This window comes from Manis javanica, chromosome 10 (assembly GCF_040802235.1).
Source record: "Manis javanica isolate MJ-LG chromosome 10, MJ_LKY, whole genome shotgun sequence".
NCBI classification, from domain to species: domain Eukaryota; kingdom Metazoa; phylum Chordata; class Mammalia; order Pholidota; family Manidae; genus Manis; species Manis javanica.
The window spans coordinates 74,797,921-74,823,816 of record NC_133165.1 but is presented as its reverse complement, the minus strand read 5'-3'; the positions used below and the strand labels follow the sequence as shown (position 1 = coordinate 74,823,816).

Genomic DNA, 25,896 nt, shown 5'->3' with positions numbered 1-25,896 from the left:
GGAAAAATAAATGCAATAATGAAAAACACTAATAGTTATTTTGAAAAGAAATTACAAGTTAAGCCCACTAAGGAAAAGGAATAAAATACAAATTAACAAAGTGAGAAATGAAATGTAAGAACAAAGATAAAAGATTTTTGAAAAATATCTGTTAAAACAATAATATACTACTACACACCTCTTAGAATGGCCAGTCCAAACACTGGAATACTTGTATATTGCCAATGAGAATGTAAATTGGTGCAGCCACTTTGGAAAACAGTATGGAAAGTCCTCAAAAGAGTAAAAATAGAAATACCTTATGATCCAGCTATTCTACTTCTGAGTATTTATCCAGAGAATAAGAAAACACTGATTTGAAAAGATATGTGTACCCCTATGTCATTGTAGCCTCCTTTACAATAGCCAAGGTAGAGAAACAACCTTAATGTCCACTGCTGAATGAACAAATAAAAAAAAATGTGTCACATATATGTAATGGAATATTACTCAGTCATAAGAAATAAGAAAGAAATCATGCCATTTGTAGTAGGGTGGGTGGGCCTTGAAGGTATTATGCAAAATGAAATAATTCAAATGGAGAATAACAGATACCACATGATTTCACTTACATATGGAATCTAAAAAAACAAAACTAAAACTCATAGATACAGAGAACAGATTGTTGGTTACCAAATAGGAAGCGGGTTAGGAGTGGGCAAATGGCTAAAGGAGCTCAATTATATGCTCATAAAATGCTGAAAAATATATTTTAAGAAATAGAGAAAATGAATAAGCCAATACACTCAAAGAATTTGTCTTAAAAATGTGTTAGACACAGAGAATTCACTTTCAATAACAGGTTATTATTTTTAAATGAGCATATTTAATATACACTGTCCACCAGTATTGAAAGTATTGAAATAACATTCAACTTATTTTACTAGGCATCGAAGTTGGTAACAGACATCAAGACTTACAATTAAGATATGATAATTAAGATAGTGTGTTATTAACACAGAGATAAACAAATAGATCAATGCCTCTATAGATGGATAACAGAGAAAAGAACACTTAATTCTTCTGTTCTCAGTTCATGGAGGAAAAACAGCATCTTTGGATATTTATATTAATTTCATGATAAAATGTGTGGGTCACAATTTTTGCTTACTATTCAGCAATATTTTCTTAAGAATGTTCTTCATCTACCATTAGCTTTTCCTATTCATTGAATAGGAGATTCTTACAGTATGTTTATACAGTTCTTATTCTAGTTCTCTCTCGATTACTCATCAAAAGAAAGTAAGTTTTTCCTGGACAAGGTACCTGTATGTGATTCATTTTGGATATGACACTAAATGCACAGAGAACAAAAGGAAAAATAGATAAATTGGACTTGATCAAAATTAAAAGCTCTTGTGCACCCAAGAGCACTATCAACAGAGTGAAAAGGGAATGCATAATGGTGCTGGTGGAAAACAGTATGGTGGTTCCTCAAGAAATGAAACGTATTTGCTACTATACGATCCAGCAACTCCAGTTCTGGGTGTATACACAAAAGAGAGGAAAGCAGGGACTGGAACAGCTATTTGTGAACACCCATGTTCACAGCAGCATTATTCACAATACCCTTGGAGAAAGCAGTAAGTGCCCATCAGTAGATAAATGGATTAACAAAATACGAGATACAGATATAGATATATATACATACACAGTATATATATCCATACACATACATTTTGGAATATTATGAAATACAATTATCAAGAAAGAACCAGCACTTACAAAGGAAGGAAACTGTGATACATGCTACAAAATGTCTGAATCTTGAGGACATTACCCTAAGTGAAATAAGCCAGTCACAAAAAGACAAACACTGTATGATTCCACCTACATGAGGTACTTAGAGTAGTCAACCTACAAACAAATAAGTAGAATCACATTTGCCAGGAACTGGGGGAAGGAAGAATTGGGAAGTTAGTGTTGAATGAGTATGCAGTTTCCATTTGAGAAGATAAAAAAGTTCTGGAGATGGTGGTGGTTGCACAATGGAATGCACTTAATATCATTGAATTACACACTTACTAGTGGTTTAAAAAGTACATTTTGTGCTATGTATATTATACCAAAATTTTTAAATTAAAAAAAATGAGAAATAAAAAACCATAAATTTCTGAAAAAGAAGAGTCTTAAAAGGGAAACAGTTCAACCAATTAATTAAAACAGTGTGGTATTAGGACAATAATAGACCAACAGATAGAAACAATGGACTAGAATACCTAGAAATAGATTAAATGTATGAGAATTTAGATGTTTTAAGTGACTACAAAAAAATGGATTATTGAATAAGTCATGTTGGGACAAGGGGTAGCTTTTTGGAAAGTAATGAAATTGGATCCATATTCCCATCTTTTAATGAGAAAAATTGCAGATTGATCAAAGAAGACTCAGATATAAGTAAATTAGAAAGGAAATGGAAAAAAATCTGTGAAAAAGATTTTATGGCTTTGAAATGAGGAAATTTTCTAAATGTGCTTCCAAACTGAAAAGCCATAAAATTAAAGACTGTTTAGTTCAACTACAACTAATTTTTTTTTAATACATTGGAAAATCCACCAAACTCTTGACAAGAGTATAGAGAAGCAGGCATTTTTATACATTACTCGTTGGTGTGTAAATGAGTTTAAATCTGTGGAGAACAATTTGGCAACGTTTTATCAAAATTCCTAAGGTTCATGCATTTTGATCCAGCAACCCCACTTCCAGCAACTTATCCTACACTTTCTAAGATGTTCATAGTGGTGTGTTCTGATTCCTGTTGCTAATACATTTGCTTCATTTCTAAAGCTTTTGCCATCATTTTCCCCTATTTTGTGGATTGGAGTGTTAGTTATTTACTGGTTTGTGTTCTTTTATTTTCTCATTCTCCTTGCTGCTTTTAGACAAGTTTTAGGAAGAGAAAAGGAGAATGCCAACTATTTTGCTGCTATCTTCAAACCAGAAGTCCTCATAATTCCTTGAATAATCCCTCAGCTTCTGAAACTTGAATCCTTCCTGCCTCTCCTTTTTCTGTCTGATGATCCTTCTCATTCACCTTCATGAATTCTTCCTGTGCCCACCCCCACCCCAAATGCAGGTGTGTTTTAGGGTTCCATGTCATTATGTTGATATACTCGTCTTAAGTGTCATTTACTCTCTGGGCCTTAATGACCATCAGTGTGTTAGTAGCCCCCCAAGTTTTTAGCAATGACCCCCATATTCAGACTTTTACAACTCAAATGGTGTTATTTAAGCCCTTCAACCAATGACTACCTAAGAGTAAGTTTATGCCACTGTACCCCCAGCAAACACATTCCTCCTCTCAAAGTTACCCAAGGCAAAAAAAATAGGAATCATCTTCAGTAATTCATGCTTCTTCAGCTCTCACCCACAATCAGCCATCACGTGGCACCAGTTTTAACTCCCAAACACATTCCAAATCTGGCTCTTTCACTGCATCCCTGCTACTGTTGTTTTAGTTCAAGCCTCATGTTTTTTGGCCTGGAGTATTATAACAGCTAAACAATTTCTCTTCCTGTCCCAGCCTGGCCCCCATTAAGGTCATCAAGGCCTTGGCAATCTATCTAAATTCCAGATTGAAACATCCATCTAAATATGGATGCCCATTGCCTTCACATGAAGCCCAGACTATTGGCATGACATAGGCTTTCAGAACCCACTCCCCTCACTTTATGCTTCATCCTTCCACACCTTGCACTTTGTGTTCTTATAGTGCAAAATTCATGTAGATCCCCCCTCGTATCATGCTGTTTATTACCTCTCTCCTTTCTGCTTGTCCTCCCACCTTTCTTCTTTTTGCCTAAGCCTTGTCCTTCTTTCAAAACAGAAGTTATTCATCAAATCCTCCAAGGAACCTGCTCTGAAACTCTTGCTTGGGATAAATGTCTGGTCCTACAGTGGTGCAGTTTATGCAGTGCATAAAGTGCCTGACTGAGGGGACAAATGGGAGCACACAACTCACTGGTACCTTTTTCTAGTATTCACAAGGGTACCAAAGGGGCAGAACCAGCTTCGTGGGCATGTAGCATATGTAGTCACACAAGACCCCAAGCTTAGATGTGTCCTGTTTGATTTGTTCCAATGTCACCTTCTTTAATTCATAATAATTTTTAACAAGGGCCTCACATTTTCATCTTGCACTGATTCTGCATCTGGACTAGTTCAGCCATTGAAATGTCTATATCCTCTTAGAACCTTGTGCACATTTTAAACATTATCATTTTTACTATATTATCAAATAATAATCATTCATTTCTGTGAGCAGTTTCCATGTGCCAGGCGCTGTGCTGAATATTTTATGTGCGTTATCTCACTTAATCCTCCCAACAGCTCTCTGAGGCAGGAACTGTTACTTTCTCATTTTATAGATGATGAAACTGAGTCAGAGAGATAAGAAACTTACCCAGAGTTATGCATTTTGAGTCTAGAAACCAATTAAACCTTTAATCCCCAAGGATTTTAATTAAAACTTCCAATTTCTAAATCTGGCCCTCCCACTAGATTTAGAGCAGAAATTTTTTTATTCACCTTTATAGCCTGGCAACTAGCATTGTCTGAACATTCTAAGTATCTCTGGGTGTTTGTTGATCCAAATCTAATCTACAATGAGTTTTTGAAAGTTATCAGCAGAAGTTAGTACATAAAATTCATATATGTAGGTATATATATTTTTCATATCATTAATCTACAATCACATGAGCAATCTGGTGGTTCCTAGATTCCCCCCATTATCAAGTCCCTACCACATACCCCATTACAGTCACTGTCCATCAGGGTAGTAAGATGCTATAGAATCACTACTTGTCTTCTCTGTGCTATACTGCCTTCCCTGTGCCCCCCGCCCTACATTATGTGTGCTAATCATAATGCCCCTTAATTCCCTTATCCCTCCCTTCCCACCCACCCTCCCCAGTCCCTTTCCCTTTGGCAACTGTTAGTCCATTTTTGGGTTCTGTGAGTCTGCTGCTGTTTTGTTCCTTCAGTTTTTGCTTTGTTCTTATGCTTCACAGATGAGGAAAATCATTTGGTACTTGTCTTTCCCTGCCTGGCTTATTTCACTGAGCATAACACCCTCTATGTCCATCCATGTTGTTGCAAATGGTAGGATTTGTTTATGTGTATGTATATTTTTGATATATTTATATATATCCTGAATACGACTGGGTATTCTTATGACCCATTCTTGCCTTGTTCCTGCATCTTCCTTTAAGCCAATCAGTATATATCTTAGCAAAACTTTCAAATTCCCTTTGAAAAACCTCAGAAATCTCTGAGTCTCTCTCTCCACAGCAATGACCTCCCTGTCTTTGCTTTTTTCCTCCTCTATGCCAATTTCTGTCAACTCTCCCTCCAGAGGCTCCGCCCTGACTACTAACTGTATAGCAGAGAGCAATTTAAGTCTTTAAGCTCCTTCAGTTTCCATCCTCACTGTGGTAGGTCATTTTTTCCAAAGATTAGCACCACAATATGTCCCATCCCACAAGTACACCACTCAAACACTGTTGCGCTTTAGAATTTCATTCTTGATCCACATCTTGATATACTCTTCTGAAGCAATCTGATGTCCTCTCTGGTCCTTACCAGTACGTTAATGGCCCCCAAGTTTTCAGCACTGATCCTCACCTTCAAACTTCTACACACTTTAATACAAATCTTATTACAGAATGACACTGACACTCCTCTTATCTAGGAATAGCCCTTCTCTTGACTCTGAGTGGACATTTATGACTATTTCAACCAGTACAGTATGGGGGGAGTGGTGCTATGTAACTTTAAAGGGTAGGTCGTAAAAATGATAGGTGTTCCCACCTTGCCTTCTTGGAATGCTCGTTCTTTGGACCTAACCTTCATGCTTTGAGGAAGCCAAGCAGCCACATGGAGAGGCCATATGTAAATGACCAAAAGCCCCAGCTGAGCTCCCAGATGACAGACGTCAGGTGTGCATGTGAGCACATCTTCAGATGATTCGTTAAAAATGCCCTACCAATGAGTTACCCAAGCCACTGCAAGGGATATGGCAGGAAGCAGAAATGAGCTGTCTCCTCTGTGCCCTGCCCAAATTGCAGATTCATGAGTAAAATAAATGGTTGTTGTTTTTTAAGCCACTAAATTTGGGGTGGTTTTTTACACAAAGAAAGATAACTAAAACAGTTATTTAATACTGTCTCAACAACAGTAAAGATCTACTCTCCATAGAAAGCAGAGAGGGATTATTTTAAAAAGCTTCCAGTCACATGGATGTGTAATAAACTTAATGTGGTTTATTCTCTAGTTAAGAATGGTAATGCTCACACAAGCTTTTAAGATATTATAGTGTATAATTATTGTTAGTATTATTTTTATTATCATCATTACATCCTGAGATAAGATAAAGCTCTTAGGAATTATGACAAATAGATACATGAAATGGATAGACCTCATTTGACCATTTTTGTTCACATTTTGGCATCTAGAGTGGGTGGACTGTGGCATAATGTGTCCTGTAAAGATTTATTCAGTCTACCTATGCTGCATGTTATATAAACTCCTTGAGGAAGTATGTCTGATTTTGGTTTGGGTGTCCATCTGCACCATTCTGACCCATCTCTGGGATCAGTTGCTCCCACTGTAGGACACAATGATGAGAGAGAGCTGGGGGCCCAGAACCTAAGGAAGTTTGAGAAGCAATAACATTGGAGAAAACTGGGCCCTGCTATTTGGACTGTAACTGTCCCTATTTTTCTTTTGATGTTATGAAACTGATTTTTCTTAACTGCTAATTAAAGAAAAGCATAACAATTATAGCAGCCAAGCATTTCCCTAGAAAAGGCCAAACATAATTTTCAGATTCAGGAAGTTTTTAGGTTACTCTTAGCCCAAGTGGACTCACCCAGCCAAGGACTGACTGACTCAAGCAGTTTAAATAGTAAATACTATAGCTTTGATATATTGCACTATAATTTCCTGTTTCCTATGTTGTGTAGTATTTTAGTCAGCAAATACTACTTAATTGGCATTCTAATTATTGGGTGTGGAGATCTATAATAATTAGAGATGGCTCTCATTTCAGAATTGTTTTCTGACATAGAAAATTAGAAATTGTAGACTTGGGGAAACTCTTGAAGTTTTGTGTATTATCTTTATGTTAGAAACATAGCTAGCAAGACTTTTAATACTTTAAACCGTACACTCAAATAAAGAAGAATCATTAATCTGACCTGCCACTGATTATTCCCTTATTATCACATCCCATAAACTTCTAATTCCACTTTTCTCACTTCTCTCACTTTTCTCACAAGCACTTCATCAAAAGATTTTGCATTATTCAATGTAACAGATGTTTATTGAGTACCCATTTATATGTAAGCCCTGTGCTAGATGCTTTGAGAGATGTTAAAATAAATAGAGGCTCAATCCTTCCAAGAATTTACAATCTAGGGATGACAAAAACAAATAAGTGCAACTCCTCCATGTGTAAGAATAATATGTACATGTTATAAGAAGTGTACAAATAGCTACAGAGGATCAGTGGAGAAGAAATACTATTTGAGGTTGTCCTTGAAGTAACAAGACACAATGAGTCGAATTTTAGAGAAGTCTGCAAGCAGAAGAGAAAAGGGATGGTGAGGACATTCCAGACCTGTGGTTTTTAATCCCAAATACACACTAGATTGCTAGGAGAATATTCAATTCTCAACACTCCTACTCAACACACACAACCCAAGGTTGAGAGCTATATTTTATGTGGGGAGAATCGCATCTGTTTTTGAATAGCAAGAAGATAGGAAACACTGATATATTCTGGGAAACTAAAGGATCCATTTTCATTTAGACATGAAGTACATATAAGGAAGTCATGAAAAATATACACACGTAAAGCTAGATTGGGACCATATGCAGCAAACTTGGTCACATTGACACTTCCACTCTAAACACTCAGATCTGACCTACTTCCTTTCTGTCTTCATTTACTGAGGTTTGGAAATACAAATGTCTCCTAGTTTCACCAAAGATAAGGACTGGGTTTCATTTTTTCTTCTCTTTATTGTTTTGAGGTGGTTTTCACAAGAAGAACTCAGAAGGGGCTTTGCTATCTTGAGAAGGAATTACCCTTTCCTTTATTTTTCACACTCAGTTTTCCAACATTAAATCCTTATGCTGCCTGATGCAGAAATTTTATCCAGTTGTTTGTTGTTTTGGTATTTTTTCAAGCAATCTCATCCAACTTAGTGATGTCTCAGTGGAGTTCCTAATTTGATTCCAGCAACTGCGGCCACAGTAATTGTTGGAAATGTGGAAGTCTAACTTCTTCAGGGGCCTCTGAAGAAGCAATATACCATGCAGAAAGAAGGGAAGATGTTTCTGACTACTTCCCCATTTGAAAATTACCTCAAGCAACAAGAAGAACAAAAAAGTGAAACCAAAGTTCATCTTTGCCTGTCCTGGGAGAAACTAAGAAAAGCAAGCTACGTTAGCCCTTAGAACCCTAGAATACCTCAGGAATCTGAGGCTGTGATGCAGAGAAGGGGCTGAGAACACAGGGATTGTTTGTAAGACTGTTGAGCTAGTAGTTAGACTCCCAAGTCCTCATCCTCAGGTAAGCCAGGCAAACTGCCTTCCCCAGTCCCTGCAGTGCTTGTTCTGTGGAAATACAGAAACCCAAAACCTTCCAGTCTGAACATTATTAGGCATAGGTGACGGTGGTGGAAAGAGTTCATACTGAGCAGTGGGACCCTTCTGCTCCTCTTTCCTCTGTCCAGCTTCAGCAAGAAGATAAAAGGAAAGGAAGGAGAATTACCAAAAATGGTGACACAGAGAAATTCCAAGACAACAGTCAACATTAAAGCAGAGAAAGCAACCAATTCAGGTTGGCAGGACATCAGATGTATCCAGTGTTGATGTTACCAAGGGGGAAAATAAAACAAATAAATTGTCTTGCAGTTTTGGTCTAATGAAAATTACACTGAGATATGTTTTTGGACATTTGGGACTATAAGAAAACTTAAGCACAAATTTTCAAAGAAAACTAAGGAATAAAAAAACCAAGCAATTGTCAACTTCAGAGAAAGCAAAAAAAAAAAAAAAGAACAAGATAGGAAATACAATTCTTGTTTAACCCTTGGCTCCACAGTTATCGATATTTACATTGTCAAAAGATGCAGGTACAAGATAGAGATTTAATAATCAAAAACTGAAACACAAAATTTTATAAAAGAAAGGAAAAGAGCTATAAATAAACTGAAGTCTTTATGTCCCAAAGCAAGAAGATAATAGATGTCTACAACTAATAATCAAGTAATGCCAGAATGGGCATATTATATTTAATGGAGGTAAATGTCAGAATCAACTTTGCAAGCAGTTGAAAGTTGAAAATTCTCCAGGAAGAAGCATGAGAGAAGAAAAAGACTACAATTTTTATGTTATACTCTTTATAGTGTCTACTGAATTTTTAGCTAGTAGGGTAAAATTGGCAAAAAGTAAATAAAGGACATGAAGGTTAACATGAACATACTGTATAACTCAACATTTCTATTTCTAGATACATACTCTAGAGAATATCTCACCTGTTTAAAAGGGGATATATGTAAGGATGTTCATTTCAGTATTGTTTGTAAAAGCAAAATATTTGCCAAAGCTGGAATGTCCATCAGAAAGAGAATAAATAAAATGTGGTATGTTTAAATGACAGAAAATCATATAGAAAGTAAAAGCAATCCAATCACCATATATATGTATATATATATCAACACAGCTGTATCACAAAACAATGATGGTGGAAAATAAAGCAGTTACAGAATGTCTTATGCAGGATGAATTCATTTAAGCAATTTAAAACATAAAACAATACTACATATTTCATCTGAATATATGTTTATTTCTGTAAAAACACAAAATTTGAATGGAAGAACACACATTAAATGGGACTGGACTGGGGGGAAAAAGACTCCAAGTTATCCTTAATGTTTTAGTCACTATATTATAAAAAGATAAAGCAAATAAGACAAAATGCTAACTATTCACAATGTTAACTATGAAGGATTCTTTGTCATAATTTCACAGGCTTATTTTTTATTGCTTTGTGTAACTTCCTATATTTTTTAAATATGTCTAATTTTAAAATTTAATCGCACACACACCTAGTCTGTGACTGCATCCGCAAAGCAGTCTTCTTAGTCCAAGAAAATAAAGTACTTTGATTGGAAAGAAGTTCACATAGATTTAAATTTACATCCCTATATATAATCTATAACTAATAACAAATAACCAACTTGTAAAACTCTCATCAAAAACATTTTGTTTAACATTAAGCACATTTCTTCCCCAAAGCCAAATTCATTTAAAAGTCTTTTTAAACAAGTCACTGACCTGAAAAGTAGGTAACAAATATGTGTTTTGAATATAGCATTGAAAACTATAGGATAAATTATTGAGATTTTAGACTAAGTTACTATGATTTTTAAATATTAATATATTAAGAAAGTGGAAACACTCTTAGGTATGGAAGATTTAGATGATAAGAAAGACTATCAGGGTATGAGGTTGCCATTACACGTTTTCACATAAAGACTACGTTTGAATGTCAAGCTGCTCCACTTAGTAATATCACTGATAAAGGAAGCATGGCAGGAAAATGCTTTAGTAATACTAATGATGCTGGTCCCACAATGTTGCACTAGAAATTTGGCTTTAAGAACTGCCTAATTACATATCTATAAGTGTATATCATGTAACTGTAGGCTGGAATTAAGCCCTATAACCATTTCAATTTTTCAAGTAAATTAATTTTTTCAAAACATTATACGGTCAATTAAACCAAGCACCAATATATACTCATAATTATTTGTAAAGGCTACCATTTATGGACTAGGTTTCTGTTTTGTTGTATTATTAATGCCTGGAACTTAAACTAGCAAAACCTAACTATACCATGGAAATCCAGAAATTGAGATGATGGCTCAGTATCAATATTCTCATAGTCATGACAGCTATTATTTGACAGTTATTACACATTGCAACATTCTACTCATTTTATAAAATATCCCTGGCCTTTTCAAAGGACCAGATTTGGGCTTTTTAAAAATCTGTTTTTGATTTTATTAATTTCTGTGCCTTATTCTGCTGTACTTTAGTCAACATCTTAAACTGAAATTTTAGCTCACCAAGTTTCATTTTTGCTTATATATGCACTTAAGATTTTAAATGTCAATCTTGGTCCTGTTTTAGCACCAAACTATTTTCATTGCTATTCCTTTATAAATATTATATATTTTCCAATTATGTTTTATTTAGCCATTAACTATTAGTTTTCAAACACACAGTAGTTTGGGACTATCTTTTTCTTACAGATTTCTAATTTTGTTCAGAAAAGGAGCCCTTTACAGCATGGATTGTTTGATAGTCTTTGAAATTTTCTTTATGTCTTTGTACTTAGATTTTTGCAAATGTTTTATCTTGAAAGATCTGTATTCTCTAATTGTTGTGCAGAGTCTGTGTATAATCACTAGATCAAGCTTGTTGATTATGTTGTCCTAATTTTCTGTACCTTCATTGATTTTTGCTTGGTCTATCAGGTTTCAAAAAGTTTCTCAATTTCTACTTATAATTCTTCGGTTTTTCTGCTTTATATATTTTGAGATCATGCATGTAGATACAAAAAGATTCAAGAGGTTACACTTTCCTTATAAACTGTTCTCTTTATCATTAAATAGTAACTTTTTCCAATAAAGTTTTTTTCCTCAGAGTATATATTGATTGATATTTGGTTCATAATAGATGGTAAGGCAAGTCAAAATAGGTTTTGGTACACCAACAAAACAAAATTTCTTTGGTATTTTCCAGACATGTTATTTTCCATCCTTTTCCATTCAACATTTCTTTATGTCTTTGTGTTTTAGGTACCTCTTATCAATAGCTCAAGCTTTTTTTTTTTTCAATCAGGTATAAGAACTTGTGGTGTTTAACCAGTGAACTTAGTCTGTTCGTATTTATTTTGATTACATTTGGCCTTATTTCTACTAATATGCAATGCTTTCTATATGCCATGCTTTCCATTGCTTACCCCCACCCCCCTGCACTCTCCATTTACTATTGTTGTCATTGTTGTTCTCCTTACCTGCCTTTTATTTGAATAGCTTAATTTCCTGTATTACTTTTCTCCCTTCCACTCTTTTGGCAGTTGTCCTTTCTTTTTTCTTTTCTTTCCCTTTTTTTTTTAAATACCCTTAACTTTTTAACATACTTGCATTTAGAAGGTATACAATTAACTGGTACTTATAAGCTTCTGCCATTTATTGCATTTGTTTAATTTATTTCCCTTCGACTTCTAAAAAAATGTTTTGTGGTAAAATACACAAAACAAAATCTATTATCTTAACCATTTTTAAGTGTACAATTCAGTAGTGTTAAGTCCATTCACAGTGGTATGTACCCAATCTCCAAAGTTCTTCTAATCTTATAAAATTGAAACTCTATACCCATTAAACCACAATCCCCCACTCCCCACCTTCCTCATCCCTTTGCAACCACCATTGTATTTTCTGTCTTTATGAATTTGCCTACCCTAGGTACCTCATGTAAGTGGAACCCAACAGCATTTGTCTTTTTGTGACTGGCTTATTTCAATTATCATCACGTCCTTAAGTTTCATTCACTCAACTTCTTTGTAAAACATCCCTCCCTCAAAATCAGTCTGTTCATGGTTATATGTATCCACTTCCTTGCTCTTAACTGCTTCTTACACTTCACTAACTTCTAGGTTCAAATTTCATCTTCCTGAAGTACATTGTGTGAGAAGGTCAGTATCTTATAAACTCAATGTCTTCCTAAACATCTATTTCCCTTCATCTTGATTATTTATGTACAAAATTTTAAGTTGTAATTTTCCCCTCAGCACTTTAAAGATATTATTCCAATGTCTTCTTGAATATACTGTTAACTGATAAGAAATTTTCTCTCTAAAGGAGATTTCTTTAATAAGGAATTATCTTTTCATGTTTAAGATTTTCTCTGAGATCCATAATTTTATGTTCATGAAAATGAGTCTATATATTTCTAGGTGTTCATAATATATGTATGGATTTGTTTTTATTTTTATTGGTCTTATTATGTGTGATTTCAAAGCAGAATATTAAAAAGCTGGCTGCTGTTGGCTGCATCTGAAAAGGAATGAGAGGTGTAATTCTATACGCGTAGTATATATGTTGTGTATAGATGCACAGAGAGTACGTGTGTGTATATAGAGATGTTTTTGTTTTGTTTTATTCTCATCAAATTGATTTTAATTTCTGAATCTGAAGACTTTTTCTGGAAAAAATTGTAGGCATTATCTTTTTGAATATTGCTTTTTTTAAATTCTGGAATTCCTTTTTTTTTCTCATTGATAAACAATGCTATGATGGTTTCACAAACAACACAGTGTTTCAATATTCACCCATATTATCAAGTCCTCACCCTCTCCATTATGGTCACTGTCTATCAACTTAGTAAGATGTTACAGAGTCATTAATTGTATTCTCCATGCGATACTATCATTTATTCTGGAATTCCTATCAAACATATGTTGGGTTTTGTCCATTCTCTATGTGTCTTAATTTTCTTTCATGTTTTCCATACTTTCTCTAATCTACTCTCTGGTAATATAGTAGATTAGATTTTTCAGCAAATGATCAATCCCTTCCACTCTCCCACAGGAGGAATATACTTCTCTTCCACTTATTTTGGGCTTGTCTCTTGATGATCTGCTTTTTGCATGAAAATATTACTCGAGCAGCTTCTGGCTTGAGGACGATGAGACAGATGTAGACCCAACGTGCAATGTGGAGACTAGCTGAGTCCTGCTAAGATAAGTCCAATTCCAGCCAACACACAAATATATGTACAAGTATATTATTGTATTCCACTAGGATTTGGGGCATTTTGAAAGGCACAAATATTTGAATGATACAGAATTTAATACTTAAAGTGGAGCATTGCTGTAACAAAAACCAAAAGTATGTAGCACTGGACACATGAATGGGCAGTAGGCAGTAAGGTAGTTGCCAAAGGGGAGTGAAAAAATGGCAGCAGTGTTAACGTAGTTGCTAAATATTTGGGAAAATGGTCACCTGAAGTAACATGGAAGACATAGCATGTACATAATAAACTTGTGAAGTTGGGTGAGGTGATTTAAAGCAGAATATTAAAAAGCTGGCTGCTGTTCACTGCATCTGAAAAGGCATGAGAGGTGTAATCAGAAAGCTACCTGCCTGGATTACAGAGTTGAGAACTAATGGAGTCCAAAAATTCTGGAAATTTCAAAGTTAAAGTTTATCACCAAATTCCAGCTTCAGAAAAATAGCAAATCTAGACTATTGCCAGTAACACATGACCTCAGGATGAAGACCAAATTAAGGGTGTAACTGTGACACCCTTTGTTAAAGCCTCAGAAAAGATAAAGGTGGTTTTGCAGGTCAGAGTGCTATGACAGTAAACTCTGACATGGAAATTAACCTGCAAATAAGTGTTCTCAAGATCAACACCTATCCAGCAAGACTGGACAGAGAAAGAAGTAATGCATTTACAAAAAATATGTTTACAAAAAAAAACTTCAACCAACCCACTGGAACTAGATGGCTCCTCAGGAGTGTTCCAGATTGAGACCATGGGGCCAGGCCTTTATAGCACCACATCAACCAGTTGTTACATACTGCCTGCCTCCTGGAAGAGAGTATGACTTAGGCAGGATGGCTTTTTGTTTGGTGTATTATGAAAGAACCTATGTCAGAAGATGGTTGAGGCACTGTTGTCAGGAAGGAAAACCCACGCCTGTAATGTCAATTCCAATGAAGATGAATCATTGCCTATTCCAAAATAGGGTCCAAAGTACTTAACTTGCCACCATTTGTTTCTCCTCTAGGGAAGATTCCATATCGAAAGCTCAACATTAGTCCCTGTTCCTGGAAGTTTGAACATTTCCCAGCCGTAACAGCTAGATCAGCCTTTATAAATGGGAGCCTATGCTGTGGGGCCCTTGTAAAGCCACCATCCCTGCCACTGTGGCTATGCCATTCCTGTGTCCATTGTTCCTGCTCTGAGGATAGAGGCTATTTGATGTCAACTGTTGAAGCCATTCAGTCTATTTGTTCAATGTCTCTTCTGTGGTGTATGCTTTATAGTTGGTGTTCACATGTAGTAGAAAAATCCAAGATACAGAAGTAACCAAAGTGCCCATCAATAGATGAATGGATAAAGATGTGATACATATACACAATGGAGCATTATCCAGCTCTATATAAAAAAAGAAATCCTGCCATTTACAACAACATGGATGAACCTAGAAGGTATTATGCTAAGTGAAATAAGCCAGGAGGAGAAAGATAAATACCATATGATTTCACTTATTTGTGGAATATAAAAACAAAGCAAAACAAATGAACAAAACAGCAGTAGACTCATAGATACTGAGAAGAGACTAGTAGTTACCATAGTGGAGGGATTAGGTGAAAGTGAGGGAGACAAAGGGGCACAAAAATCCTCAATCATAATATAAGTTGGTCATGGGGATGGTAGTACAGCATGGAGAACATAGCCAATACTTCTGTAGCACCTTCCTACATTGACCACACTAGTTGCAGGTGAGGATTTAGTAATATAGGTCACTGTTGAACCACTGTGTATTTATTTGAACCAATATAAGATTGTGTATCAATGATAATTCAATTTAGAAAAATAAAATAGAAAGCTTGCAAAATGCTTATTTTGTTAACATAAAAGAATTTTGGGAAGGCTCCCTGTATTTTGGAAGTGTGACTGATCTGCATTGTCTTAATTTTCTAATTTATTTTACTCCCACTTCAAGAGAAAAAAACGTTTGAAATTCATTTTTTTTTTCTCTGAAAGCTGAAAGAAACTTGGTGTTCAGCACCATTCACATGAACCATTCAAAAGCAACTAGAGCATTATAGAATGTGAAGGGTAACCACTCAGTCCTTGCTCTAGCACAAGCAGTTTTTACTCCTTACCTGTATCTACTTCTATTTTCCACTAAACATTTTGAGTAGTCAGTAAAGTTGGGTGTTATTCTAACTTTAGGCCTAAGTTTTAACCTGACCGTAAAGTCTTTCGTTCAATAAGTACTTGTCAAGGAACCACTGTTCACAAAAAGTTGCACCAAGTGCCTTGGGAAACAGGAAGAAAAGGAGGGGAAAACGAAAGGGAGAGGAGGAGGGAAGAGGTAGGAAGGAAACAACTGGGCCATGTGCACTGATTTGTAATCTATTTTGGCTAGTTATAATGTATTATCTAGCTCGGTATGTACTTACAGCTCCACTCCTCATAGGTTAACTTGATTCAGTTTCCTCTGACTATATTACATGAGGTTGGCTTAACTGCTGTTCTTGCTTCCCAGCATGATTGGGAGTCTATTAGTGAGTCTTGATAGCATTTCTTCTGCATAGCATGCCAATAATTATTTTATTACAACTTGTCTAGAAGCTATCTGATTTTCTATTGTCATCTATCCTGAGCTTCTATCAGGCTTAGTCAAAATATAATCACTGTAATTTATAAACTCCAGATATTTACTATGGATATTTACTATATTTTTTAATGGATATTTACTATAATTTAATGTTAAGAATTTGGTGACATTGCCTAAAAAGTTAAAATAATCTCACAATCACTGAGGACTTTGGCATGGCTATTACTTTCTATACATTGTGTCAGTTTTAGAGCACATTGCTAAAAATATGTTCCACTATTTTGTCAACTGGAAGTCCAGAGAATATATCTTATGAGCCCAATTTCTTGCAGTGTTATCCATGACATAACATATAACATTAATCTAAACATAATCTTTCCATGTAGTGCTATAGTAGTGGACTCATTGGTCAATTTTAGGTCCCAAAACATTTTGCTTTGTCTTAATTCCCTTAGGATAGGCTGTCCTGTTGAGTAGTTTTATTTTGCTACTATAACAAGTTACCATAAACTTAAACATGAGACAATACAAATATATTATTTTATATTTCTTTAGGCTGTAAGTTCAATACAGATCTCACAGGGCTAAAGTCAAGCCATTGGCAAGGCTGTGTTCCTTTCTGGCGGCTCTACAAGAGAATTTATTTCCTTGCCTTTTCCAGTTTCTAGGAGCCATCTATATTCCTTGGATCTATATTCCTATTTCCATCTTCAAAGTCATTCTTCCATTGTCATATTTACGTCTGACCATAGTTAGGAAAGCTTTTCTCCTTATAAGGATTCATTTGATTAGATGAGGCTCAACTGGATAATGCAAAATAATCTTCCCATCTCAAGGTCCTTAACCTTAATCAAAATCTGCAAAGTCCTTTTTGCCATATAAGGTAACATAGTCACAGGGTTCTGGGATTAGGATATCAACATCTTTGAGGAGCCACTATTCTGCCTTCTATGCTATCAGCCTGTAAAATGACTGCAGTACATGTCTTTGATCTGTTATGTATCTATGTTTGTAATTAGAGAACATGCAAAAGTATATGAAAATATTTGTATCATATTCTACTATGGCTTCCAACTACATTGTTTTATCCTTAAGAATACCTTCACAGAACAGACCATGCATAAAGCTGGATTTTTAATATTATCCTTCCTAGCCCCGTTAGTGGTTGAGTTTTTTTGAGAGGAGGTACTACTAATTTTAACACAACTGCTGCTGTTATTGCATAGCAGCTTTGTGATCCTAATGCATTTGTTTAGACATTCAAATTTGGTAGCTGCCCCAGTCTAAGAGGGACAAATATTTTGTTAATAATTGATACTATATATTGAGATCTATTTTGAGTGTCCCATTCATTATTTCCTTCTCTTTTGAGTGAATCCTATGAAGTAAGTCTGTTATTTACATTTTACAGCTGAGGAAACTAAAGTTTCCAGTATAAAAACGGAACTAGCAAATAGCCGAGTTGGGCATTCAAATATAGGTGTTTGTGATTCCAAAAAGTATAACCTTTCCATTATATTCTATTAAATTTCCATAAGCATTAAGTTATGCATGAAGAAGTATTATTTCCTGCACTTCTAATGAATCCTTCATGCTAGAGAAATCATGTCCACTGTATTACATAGTGGGCTTGGGCCACCAGTAATTTAAAAAAATTTTTTATTAAGGCATTATTGATATACACTCTTATGAAGGTTTCACACAAAAAAACAATGTGGTTACTACATTTACCCATATTATCAAGTCCCATCCATACCCCTTTGCAGTCCCTCTCCATCAGTGTAGTAAGACGCCACAGATTCACTATTTGCCTTCTCTGTGCTACCCTGTTTTCCCTGAGACCCCTCACACCGTGTGTACTTAACTTAATACCCCTCAATCCCCTTCTCCCTCCCTCCCCACCTGCCTTTGCATACCCCTCCCCTTTGGTAACTGCTAATCCCTTCTTGGAGTCTGTGAGTCTGCTGCTGTTTTATTCCTTCAGTTTTGCTTCTTTGTTATAATCCACAAATGAGGAAAATCATTTGGCACTTGTCTTTCTCTGCCTGGCCTATTTCACTGAGCATAATACCCTCTAGCTCCATCCATATTGTTGCAAATGGTAGGATTTGTTTCTTTCTTATGGCTGATTAGTATTCCATTGTGTATATGTACCACATCTTCTTTATCCATTCATATAATGATGAACACTTAGGTTGCTTCCATATCTTGGCTATTGTAAATAGTGCTGTAATAAACATAGGGGTGCATATGTCTTTTTGAATCTGAGAACTTTTATTCTTTGGATAAATTCCAAGGAGTGGGATTCCCAAGCCAAATGGTATTTCCATTTTTAGTTTTTTGAGGAACCTCCATATTGCTTTCCACAATGGTTGAACTAGCTTACATTCTTACCAACAGTGTAGGAGGGTTCCCCTTTCTCCACATCCTTGCCAGCATTTGTTGCTCTTAGTCTTTTCGATGCTGGCCATCCTTACTGGTGTGAGGTGATACCTTACTGTGGCTTTAATTTGTATTTCCTTGATGATTAGTGATGTGGAGCATCTTTTCATGTGCCTGTTGGCCATCTGAATTTCTTCTTTGGAGAATTGTCTCTTCATATTCTCCACTCATTTTTTAATTGGGTTATTTGCTTTTTGGGTGTTGAGGCATGTGAGTTCTTTATATATTTTGGATGTTAACCCCTTGTCAGATATGTCATTTACACATATACTCTCCCACATGTAGAATGCCTTTTTGTTTTGTTGATGGTGTCCTTTGCCGTACAGGAGCTTTTTAGTTTGATGTAGTCCCATGTGTTCATTTTTGCTTTTGTTTCCCTTTCTCGAGGAGATGCATTCAGGAAGAAGTTGCTCATGTTTATATTTAGGAGATTTTTGCTTATGTTTTCTTCTAAGAGTTTTATGGTTTCATGACTTACTTTCAGGTCTTTGACCCATTTCGAGTTTACTTTTGTGTATGGGGTTAAATAATAATCCAGTTTCGTTCTCTTGCATGAACTGTCCACTTTGGCCAACACCAGTTGAAGAGGCTGTCATTTCCCCATTGTATGTCCATGGCTCCTTTATCGTATATTAATTGACCATATATGTTTGCATTTATATCTGGGCTCTCAAGTCTGTTCCATTGGTCTATTTTTCTGTTCTTGTGCCAGTACCAAATTGTCTTGATTACTGTGGCTTTGTAGTAGAGCTTGAAGTTGGGGAGTGTAATCCCCCCAGCTTTATTCTTCCTTCTCAGGATTGCTTTGGCTATTCGGGGTCTTTTGTGGTTCCAAGGCCACCAGTAATTTTAGAAACCCATAACTGATGTAGTTCAGAAGGGCCTAGACAAAAGCAATGGTAAATATTTTTATAAAATCATAGACTTTTTCTATCTTCATCGCTAGATGTCTTCTAACAGACCTTTAATAGGGTCTGTAGTGCTATGTTACTTGGAGATACTTGGAAGACAATATCATGAGAAATGCCCATTGAATGTTTACATCACTCCCAGAATAGATGTATTCTTTAAGACCTGCTATTATATTGTTGTAAGTCTTTGTAAGCAGCTTAAATCTTTTTCTATCCAAGCCAAAATGAAGGGAAAGATTGTTCAATTAGAAAAATCTGAGTAATTCAGCTCTCTTTTGTGAGAAAACAAAGTCAATCTCTTTGGAATCTATGTAGTTGCAGAATCATGGGATTATTACACAACTCTAGGTCACTTGGGATGTGTACATTTCAGAGATCCATGAGCACAAAAGAAAACATTTTTAAACTCTTGTACAAAATTGTTACAGAGTAAAAATGATCACTATATAAAGTTAAGATCAATACTTTAACTTGTCCTTTAAAACAAAAAGCAGCATGTTTGAAGTGATTTAGCTTGTTAAAGTCCACCCATTATTAGGAAGTGTGGAAAAAGACCCAGGAGTTACTTAACATATCTGTTTTTTACATATAGTAGTTCTTTATCAATCTTGAAATCTGTCAATAAATATAAATAACAAATATAGGAGATATAAAATAAGCAGATTTTTTTCACTATCAACCTTGATTTGATCTATAGCACTCTTAGTTGAATAGGATAACCTAACTCTTGGGAAAGTTTCCAACCCTACAAGTACATTTCATTTTTAAATACCTAAGGCAGAATATATTACATCTCCTAAATACTTTCAGCTATAATTTTAGACCTAAAACACTTTGTTTATTGATTCAATTTAGTTTAGTTCTATTATTGTTTAGTGAGTATCTACTATAAAGTAGACCAACATCAACTTTCAGTATATGTCAGCTTTCATAGCATTTTGTGTGTACTTCCAAAAAAGAGGTTATGAAGTAGCAAATCATATTCATCAACTCAGACTTCATACCCATGTTAAAAATGAAACTTTCCAGATTCACTAGAGCAGAAGAAATATTTTGTGTGTTATAATTTTTTAATTTAAATAACCTTAGTTGGGGCAGACAGTTTGTCAGAGTCCTCACAAACTCCTTACTATCTTAAAACAGACTAAATTTCTACCATTTATGTTAGCTGTTATCAAACCCTTGCAAGCATTTGAGTTTCGGCCCTGAAAGAGTCTAATCACCTTATTTTATAGTGAGAAAACTAATGCTCACAGAGATTAAATAACTTGGCCAAGGTTTTTCCACCTAGTTAGTGGCACTGAGCCAGAGTCAAAATCCAAGTATACTGGCCCATTATATGAGGCAGTGTATTCATTTCACTACTAATCCCTTTTTCTTTCTCTTTATTAGAACCTAACATTTGTCTAAAACAAGGTGCCTCTTTTTTTTAAGTTATAAACTGCATCATGGCACTTATTTTTTATCCGTATCTCATTTCAAAATAGCATTAACAGATTAAGCACTTTACTACATCCTGTTTTGAAGTTCCCACTACTCTCTCTCCTTTCCACTGCCAATTAGCTGTTCAGAGAGCTGGTAAAGGGAGAAGGAAATTATAGAATTACAAAAGAAGAAACAATGAAGCATTTAGAGGGTGCATAAAACTGGCAGGGGTGGTGGTGAAGGGGGTTATCAGCAGGAATAACTGTAAGAGAAGGACAAAGTAGAAGGGAAAAGTGAAACAGTGGCTCCTGAAGATGAAAGACAGAAAGAATTGAGAAATTAAGACAGCGAGGTTATCAATTATTGTTTTTCTAGGGGATATGCTGACCCTGGCAGCATTTTTCTTAGGCTCACGTAGCTAGCATCAAACAAAATGTGAAGCAGACAATGTCTGTCCTGGAATTCTCTTTTGGACTTTCTTCCATTCAGCTTTATTTAAAACTGCAATGCGTCTTCTTTCTCTGGTCCATCCCAGGCTAAAACCTGGCTCTCATTTAATACCTTAGTTTTAAGCCTTACTGTCTGCCGGATTATTTACATTTCAAGTCCTATCTCATAACTTTTGAGTACAAGAACCTCTCTGAAGGGATCATTTAAACATCAGTGAGCAGAGAGAAGAATTACTTGGAAGAGCAAGGAACCCATCCTAGAAAAGAGCATACTCTGCCTTTTTGTAAGGTGCACTTTGTTTATATACCAAGCCCAATGTCCACAATACTCAGCATACTTCTTTTCCCTTCTCAAAGCCCTAGGTTAAGTTTTAATGGACAAGACAGGTGCAGAAAGTCTGAGAAGATAATAACAATCACCAAACAAACAGTACCTTCACATAATGTTAACTAAGGAAAGCATCAGTGAAGACACTCATTCAAAATAAGCTTATATTCAATTACATATGTGATTCAGGAGAAAGTAACATTTCTCATCAATTATCTACTTAGTTATTCAGTAGAGAAGTGGACCTTAACCAATTTAGTATTTATGAACAATATCTTATTTCTCTTCATAACACAGAGAAGAAACATAAGTAAAATAAGCAGAATTTCCATGAATTAGTAAACTGAGGTCACTAGAAGGTTGGTTACTACAATGTTGGTTTCAAATTTGGGTTCTGACACTTGCCTCAATTTCTCATTTACCTGGGAATAACAATACCTACCTCATAGGACTGCTATAAGAATTAAGTTAATATTTTAAAATGTTTAGGACTGGGCTTGGCACTCTACAAGTGCCTGTTAAATAAAATACTGCAACTATTGTTTCTTTTCAGACTCTGGAGGCAACTAGTTAAGTCTACAAAATAACCTCATAAATCTAATGTGTAATTCAAATTGACTTTGAACTTACACATCTTTAGCTCATTTCCTTGACCATGGTGCAAATGAAAAGAAGGTTGTTTGTTGCATGGATACATGCTTCAACGTTTCAAAACTGCATTTTCTTTGAAAAGACAATGGTTAGCAGAGTATGTTGTGTTTATAAAATACCATGGTTTTGCCTTCACAATTCATCATGATTTTTTTCAACAGCTTTATTGAGATATGGTTTATATACTATATAATTCGTCTATCACCAGTATACATCAGTGTTTATTAGTTGGCTGTTATGCCCCAGGCAATAACACATATTGTTTAATCTTCATAAAATTCCTTTTTTGGAGGTATTACTTCCAAATCCTTCAAAGGTATTACTACCCCCAATTTGATAAAACTAAAAGTTAAGTACTTTGCTGCTAAGAAGCTGAGGTGAGGTTTGAACTCGTTGATATGACTCCAATATTCTTCCCACATCATGCTGCCTCTCTTTGGAGAATTACTTTGTTCTCTTTCAGAAGTTGGCTCAGAAAGGGGGGAATATGACCCTTTGATGGTACTCATAGTTAGAGAAACTAATTTTTTAACCTGTCACAAGGGAAGTCAAATCATATAAGAAACAGCAGTAACTGGAAGCTGTTTTCAGACTCTCAAATCAAAATGCAATGCAAAATATTATGACAAAAATAAGCAATCATAATGCTGACATACACAAATCACAATGCCAATATACACTAATTTGGAAGGGTTCAGTACTTCTTACTAGCATAACTACACCCATCTTTACTGCATTAGGGTAGACATTAAAAATGAAGAAGAGATATGCGAGTTAGGGTAGACATTAAAAATGAAGAAGAGATATCATGCAGGAATTCTTATCCATCTTCTAGATTTTTCACATCACTTATGTTACCCTAAAGTCAGCACTCTGGACATCTTTATGCTTAGAAATACTTAAGCAGTTTTGCCACACTTATTAAAGAAATATCTAAGTGGTTGTTTTCTGTTAGGTAGCAGTGTGCTTGTGCTAGCCACCAGATGTACAGAGGTTGTCTGTTTTAAAAGGGACCCAGTCCAGCCCACATATTTTAACTCAGAGTTTCGAAAGGAGAACTCCGTAGTGAGTGTGCTGTAGTGGATAGGTAGCACGTGGGCTTTTGCAACCTGGCTGTAATTTTGCCTCTCCACCGACTGTGACCTTGGCGTTTGGTATTTGAGAGACTCGATTTTTCCCATTTGTAACATAATTGCTTCAAATAAAAGCTGGCATTGTTATCTAGTTTCAGGTGGGGAGATGTGGCTAAGAAAATCTTCCTCTAAGATATCGAGGAGAAAGGGCTTCTTCGCACGTTTTCTTCCCCTTTAGTACTTGGCATTATTCGGTACACATTTTACACCGTGTTCACCGAGGAACTGGAACATGTTTTTCACTGCAGCGTAGCCGCCTGGGTGTGCCCGAGGAGGCGTCACAAAGAGCCTACAAAAGGTCTCCACCTACAGCAGAACCTTAGGAAGGGCACTGCGGCCGGGCATTCGATTTCGGGTTGTTCTTTGTTTGGGCCAGCATCCACCGAACTTGAGTCCTGCCACGCGCCACGAAAAGGCTAGAGTCACGGAGCTGTGAAATGCTTCTGCCATATCTTAGCCGTCCCCACGCCCCCCACCCCACCACTCCCTTAAGCGTGAGTGATGCGCAAAGAAGGGTTTCCAGGCGACTGTGGGAAACAGGGAGGGAAAAGCAGAAGTCAGGGCTGACAGGGCGGCGGCACCGCGATTGCGGGAGCGCGCGGAGTCCCCCACGCCGGAGAGCTCACACACGGCGGCCGCGGCCGGAGGAGGCCAGGCGAGATGCTGAGCGGGCGGGGGCCGTAGGGAGGCGGCGGACGTCGCCGTGCACTCATCCGCCCCAGGGACCAGCGGCTGTCCCAGGCTCGCTCCCCCCGCCCAGGTCTCTTTTGGTTTCGACCGCCGACTAGGAGGGGCCGCAGGTCGCCATTCCCACAATGCTCTGGGGCGTGCCGCCGCCGTCGCTGCCGCCTCCGCTACCGCTAGTGGAAGAAGATGGCGGAAGGCGGAGCGGCGGATCTGGATATCCAGCGGTCTGACATCGCGACGCTGCTCAAAACCTCGCTCCGGAAAGGGGACACCTGGTGAGGGAAAGGGGTTGAGACGGCTGGGGTTGCCGGAGGGTAGTTGAGAAGTGGGTAGGAACTGCGGGCCGGTGTCTTTCGCTAGTGACAGGTGCGGGCAGGTCCGGCGGCGGCCGTCCTGGGCGGCAGGATTCTGGCCACTCCCGCATTGTGGGGGCAAAGATTGGCTCCGAGATGGGGGCCAGGGTTCGTGGCTGGTCAGGGCATGCCCTGAGACGTGCGGGGAGCGGCAGTGGCCGCTCTTGCAGCTCTCTTCCCCTCCTTCCTTCCGTAGTGCCGCTCCCACCTCGGGCCTTCCCGAACGATGGGTTACGGTGGCTCGGCGGTGAGTCTCGTAGTGTTTGACAGGTCCCGCGGTTCATCACGACCTCTCCCGCTTGACTCTCCAGGCGTTTCCTTTCCCGGCATTGTCGGCATTCAAGTTGCCCATTATTCTGATTGTTGCAGTCTTCCGGGAGACGGGCTGCAGGATGTTTGCGGTTCGTACTACACAGGTGGCATGTGTCAGGGCGGCACTAGAGAGCAAGGAACCCTAGTTTCCAGTTCCTTGTCAAAAGGAGGGAGAAGAGTAGGCAACCTTAGGCTTCTGAGAGACACCACGTGGTCTTGTGCTTCGGTTGGAGGCTTGATAGCAACCGGCCGCGTTTCTCTTATTAACAAGTGCAGACCTTCCCTTCTCTGAAGGATAACGTAGGCCTGCAAAAAGTAGATAAGTCGGCTTGAGGCTTAAGTCACTTACTAATATTCAAGCTTATAAAATGCCGAAGGGTATACTTAAAATACTGAAGGAAGTAAGTGGAAATTTTAAAGTTGTCGGCCATATCAGGTGGTATCTAAAGTAACTTAAATATGTGAATATTTTAACATAAAGAGAAACTGCTCTGTTTATTGGGAAGGATAGTGTGCCACCTCATTGTGATAAATATTATTCCTGGTTCCCATTGTCACCATAACAGTGGTATATAATTTGCAGGCTGTTTTTTTCATGTACTGAGATATGGAAGGAGCATAAGATTTGGACCTAGTTAGGTCACTGTTCCACCACCTAACTTGCAGTATGACTTTGAGGAAAGTTGATTTAAGTCATTGCACCTCAGTATCCTCATCTGTGAAGTGGACAA

General features: G+C 37.0%; 1 protein-coding gene across 5 annotated transcripts in view; it reads left to right on the top strand.

Annotated features, from left to right (window-relative positions):
- Positions 1–24,406: 24,406 nt before the first annotated feature.
- Positions 24,407–25,896, top strand: part of USP15 (ubiquitin specific peptidase 15) — a 140,522-nt gene continuing 139,032 nt past the window's right edge. For 2 of the 5 annotated variants that reach the window (XM_036992294.2, XM_073213355.1), the window contains exon 1: positions 24,407–24,775. In XM_036992294.2, the coding sequence (XP_036848189.1) occupies positions 24,687–24,775 (89 nt within the window). In that variant the 5' untranslated portion in view covers positions 24,407–24,686. The remainder of the gene's footprint in view (positions 24,776–25,896) is intronic. The other 3 variants (XM_036992289.2, XM_036992288.2, XR_005054182.2) reach the window with 2 other exon arrangements.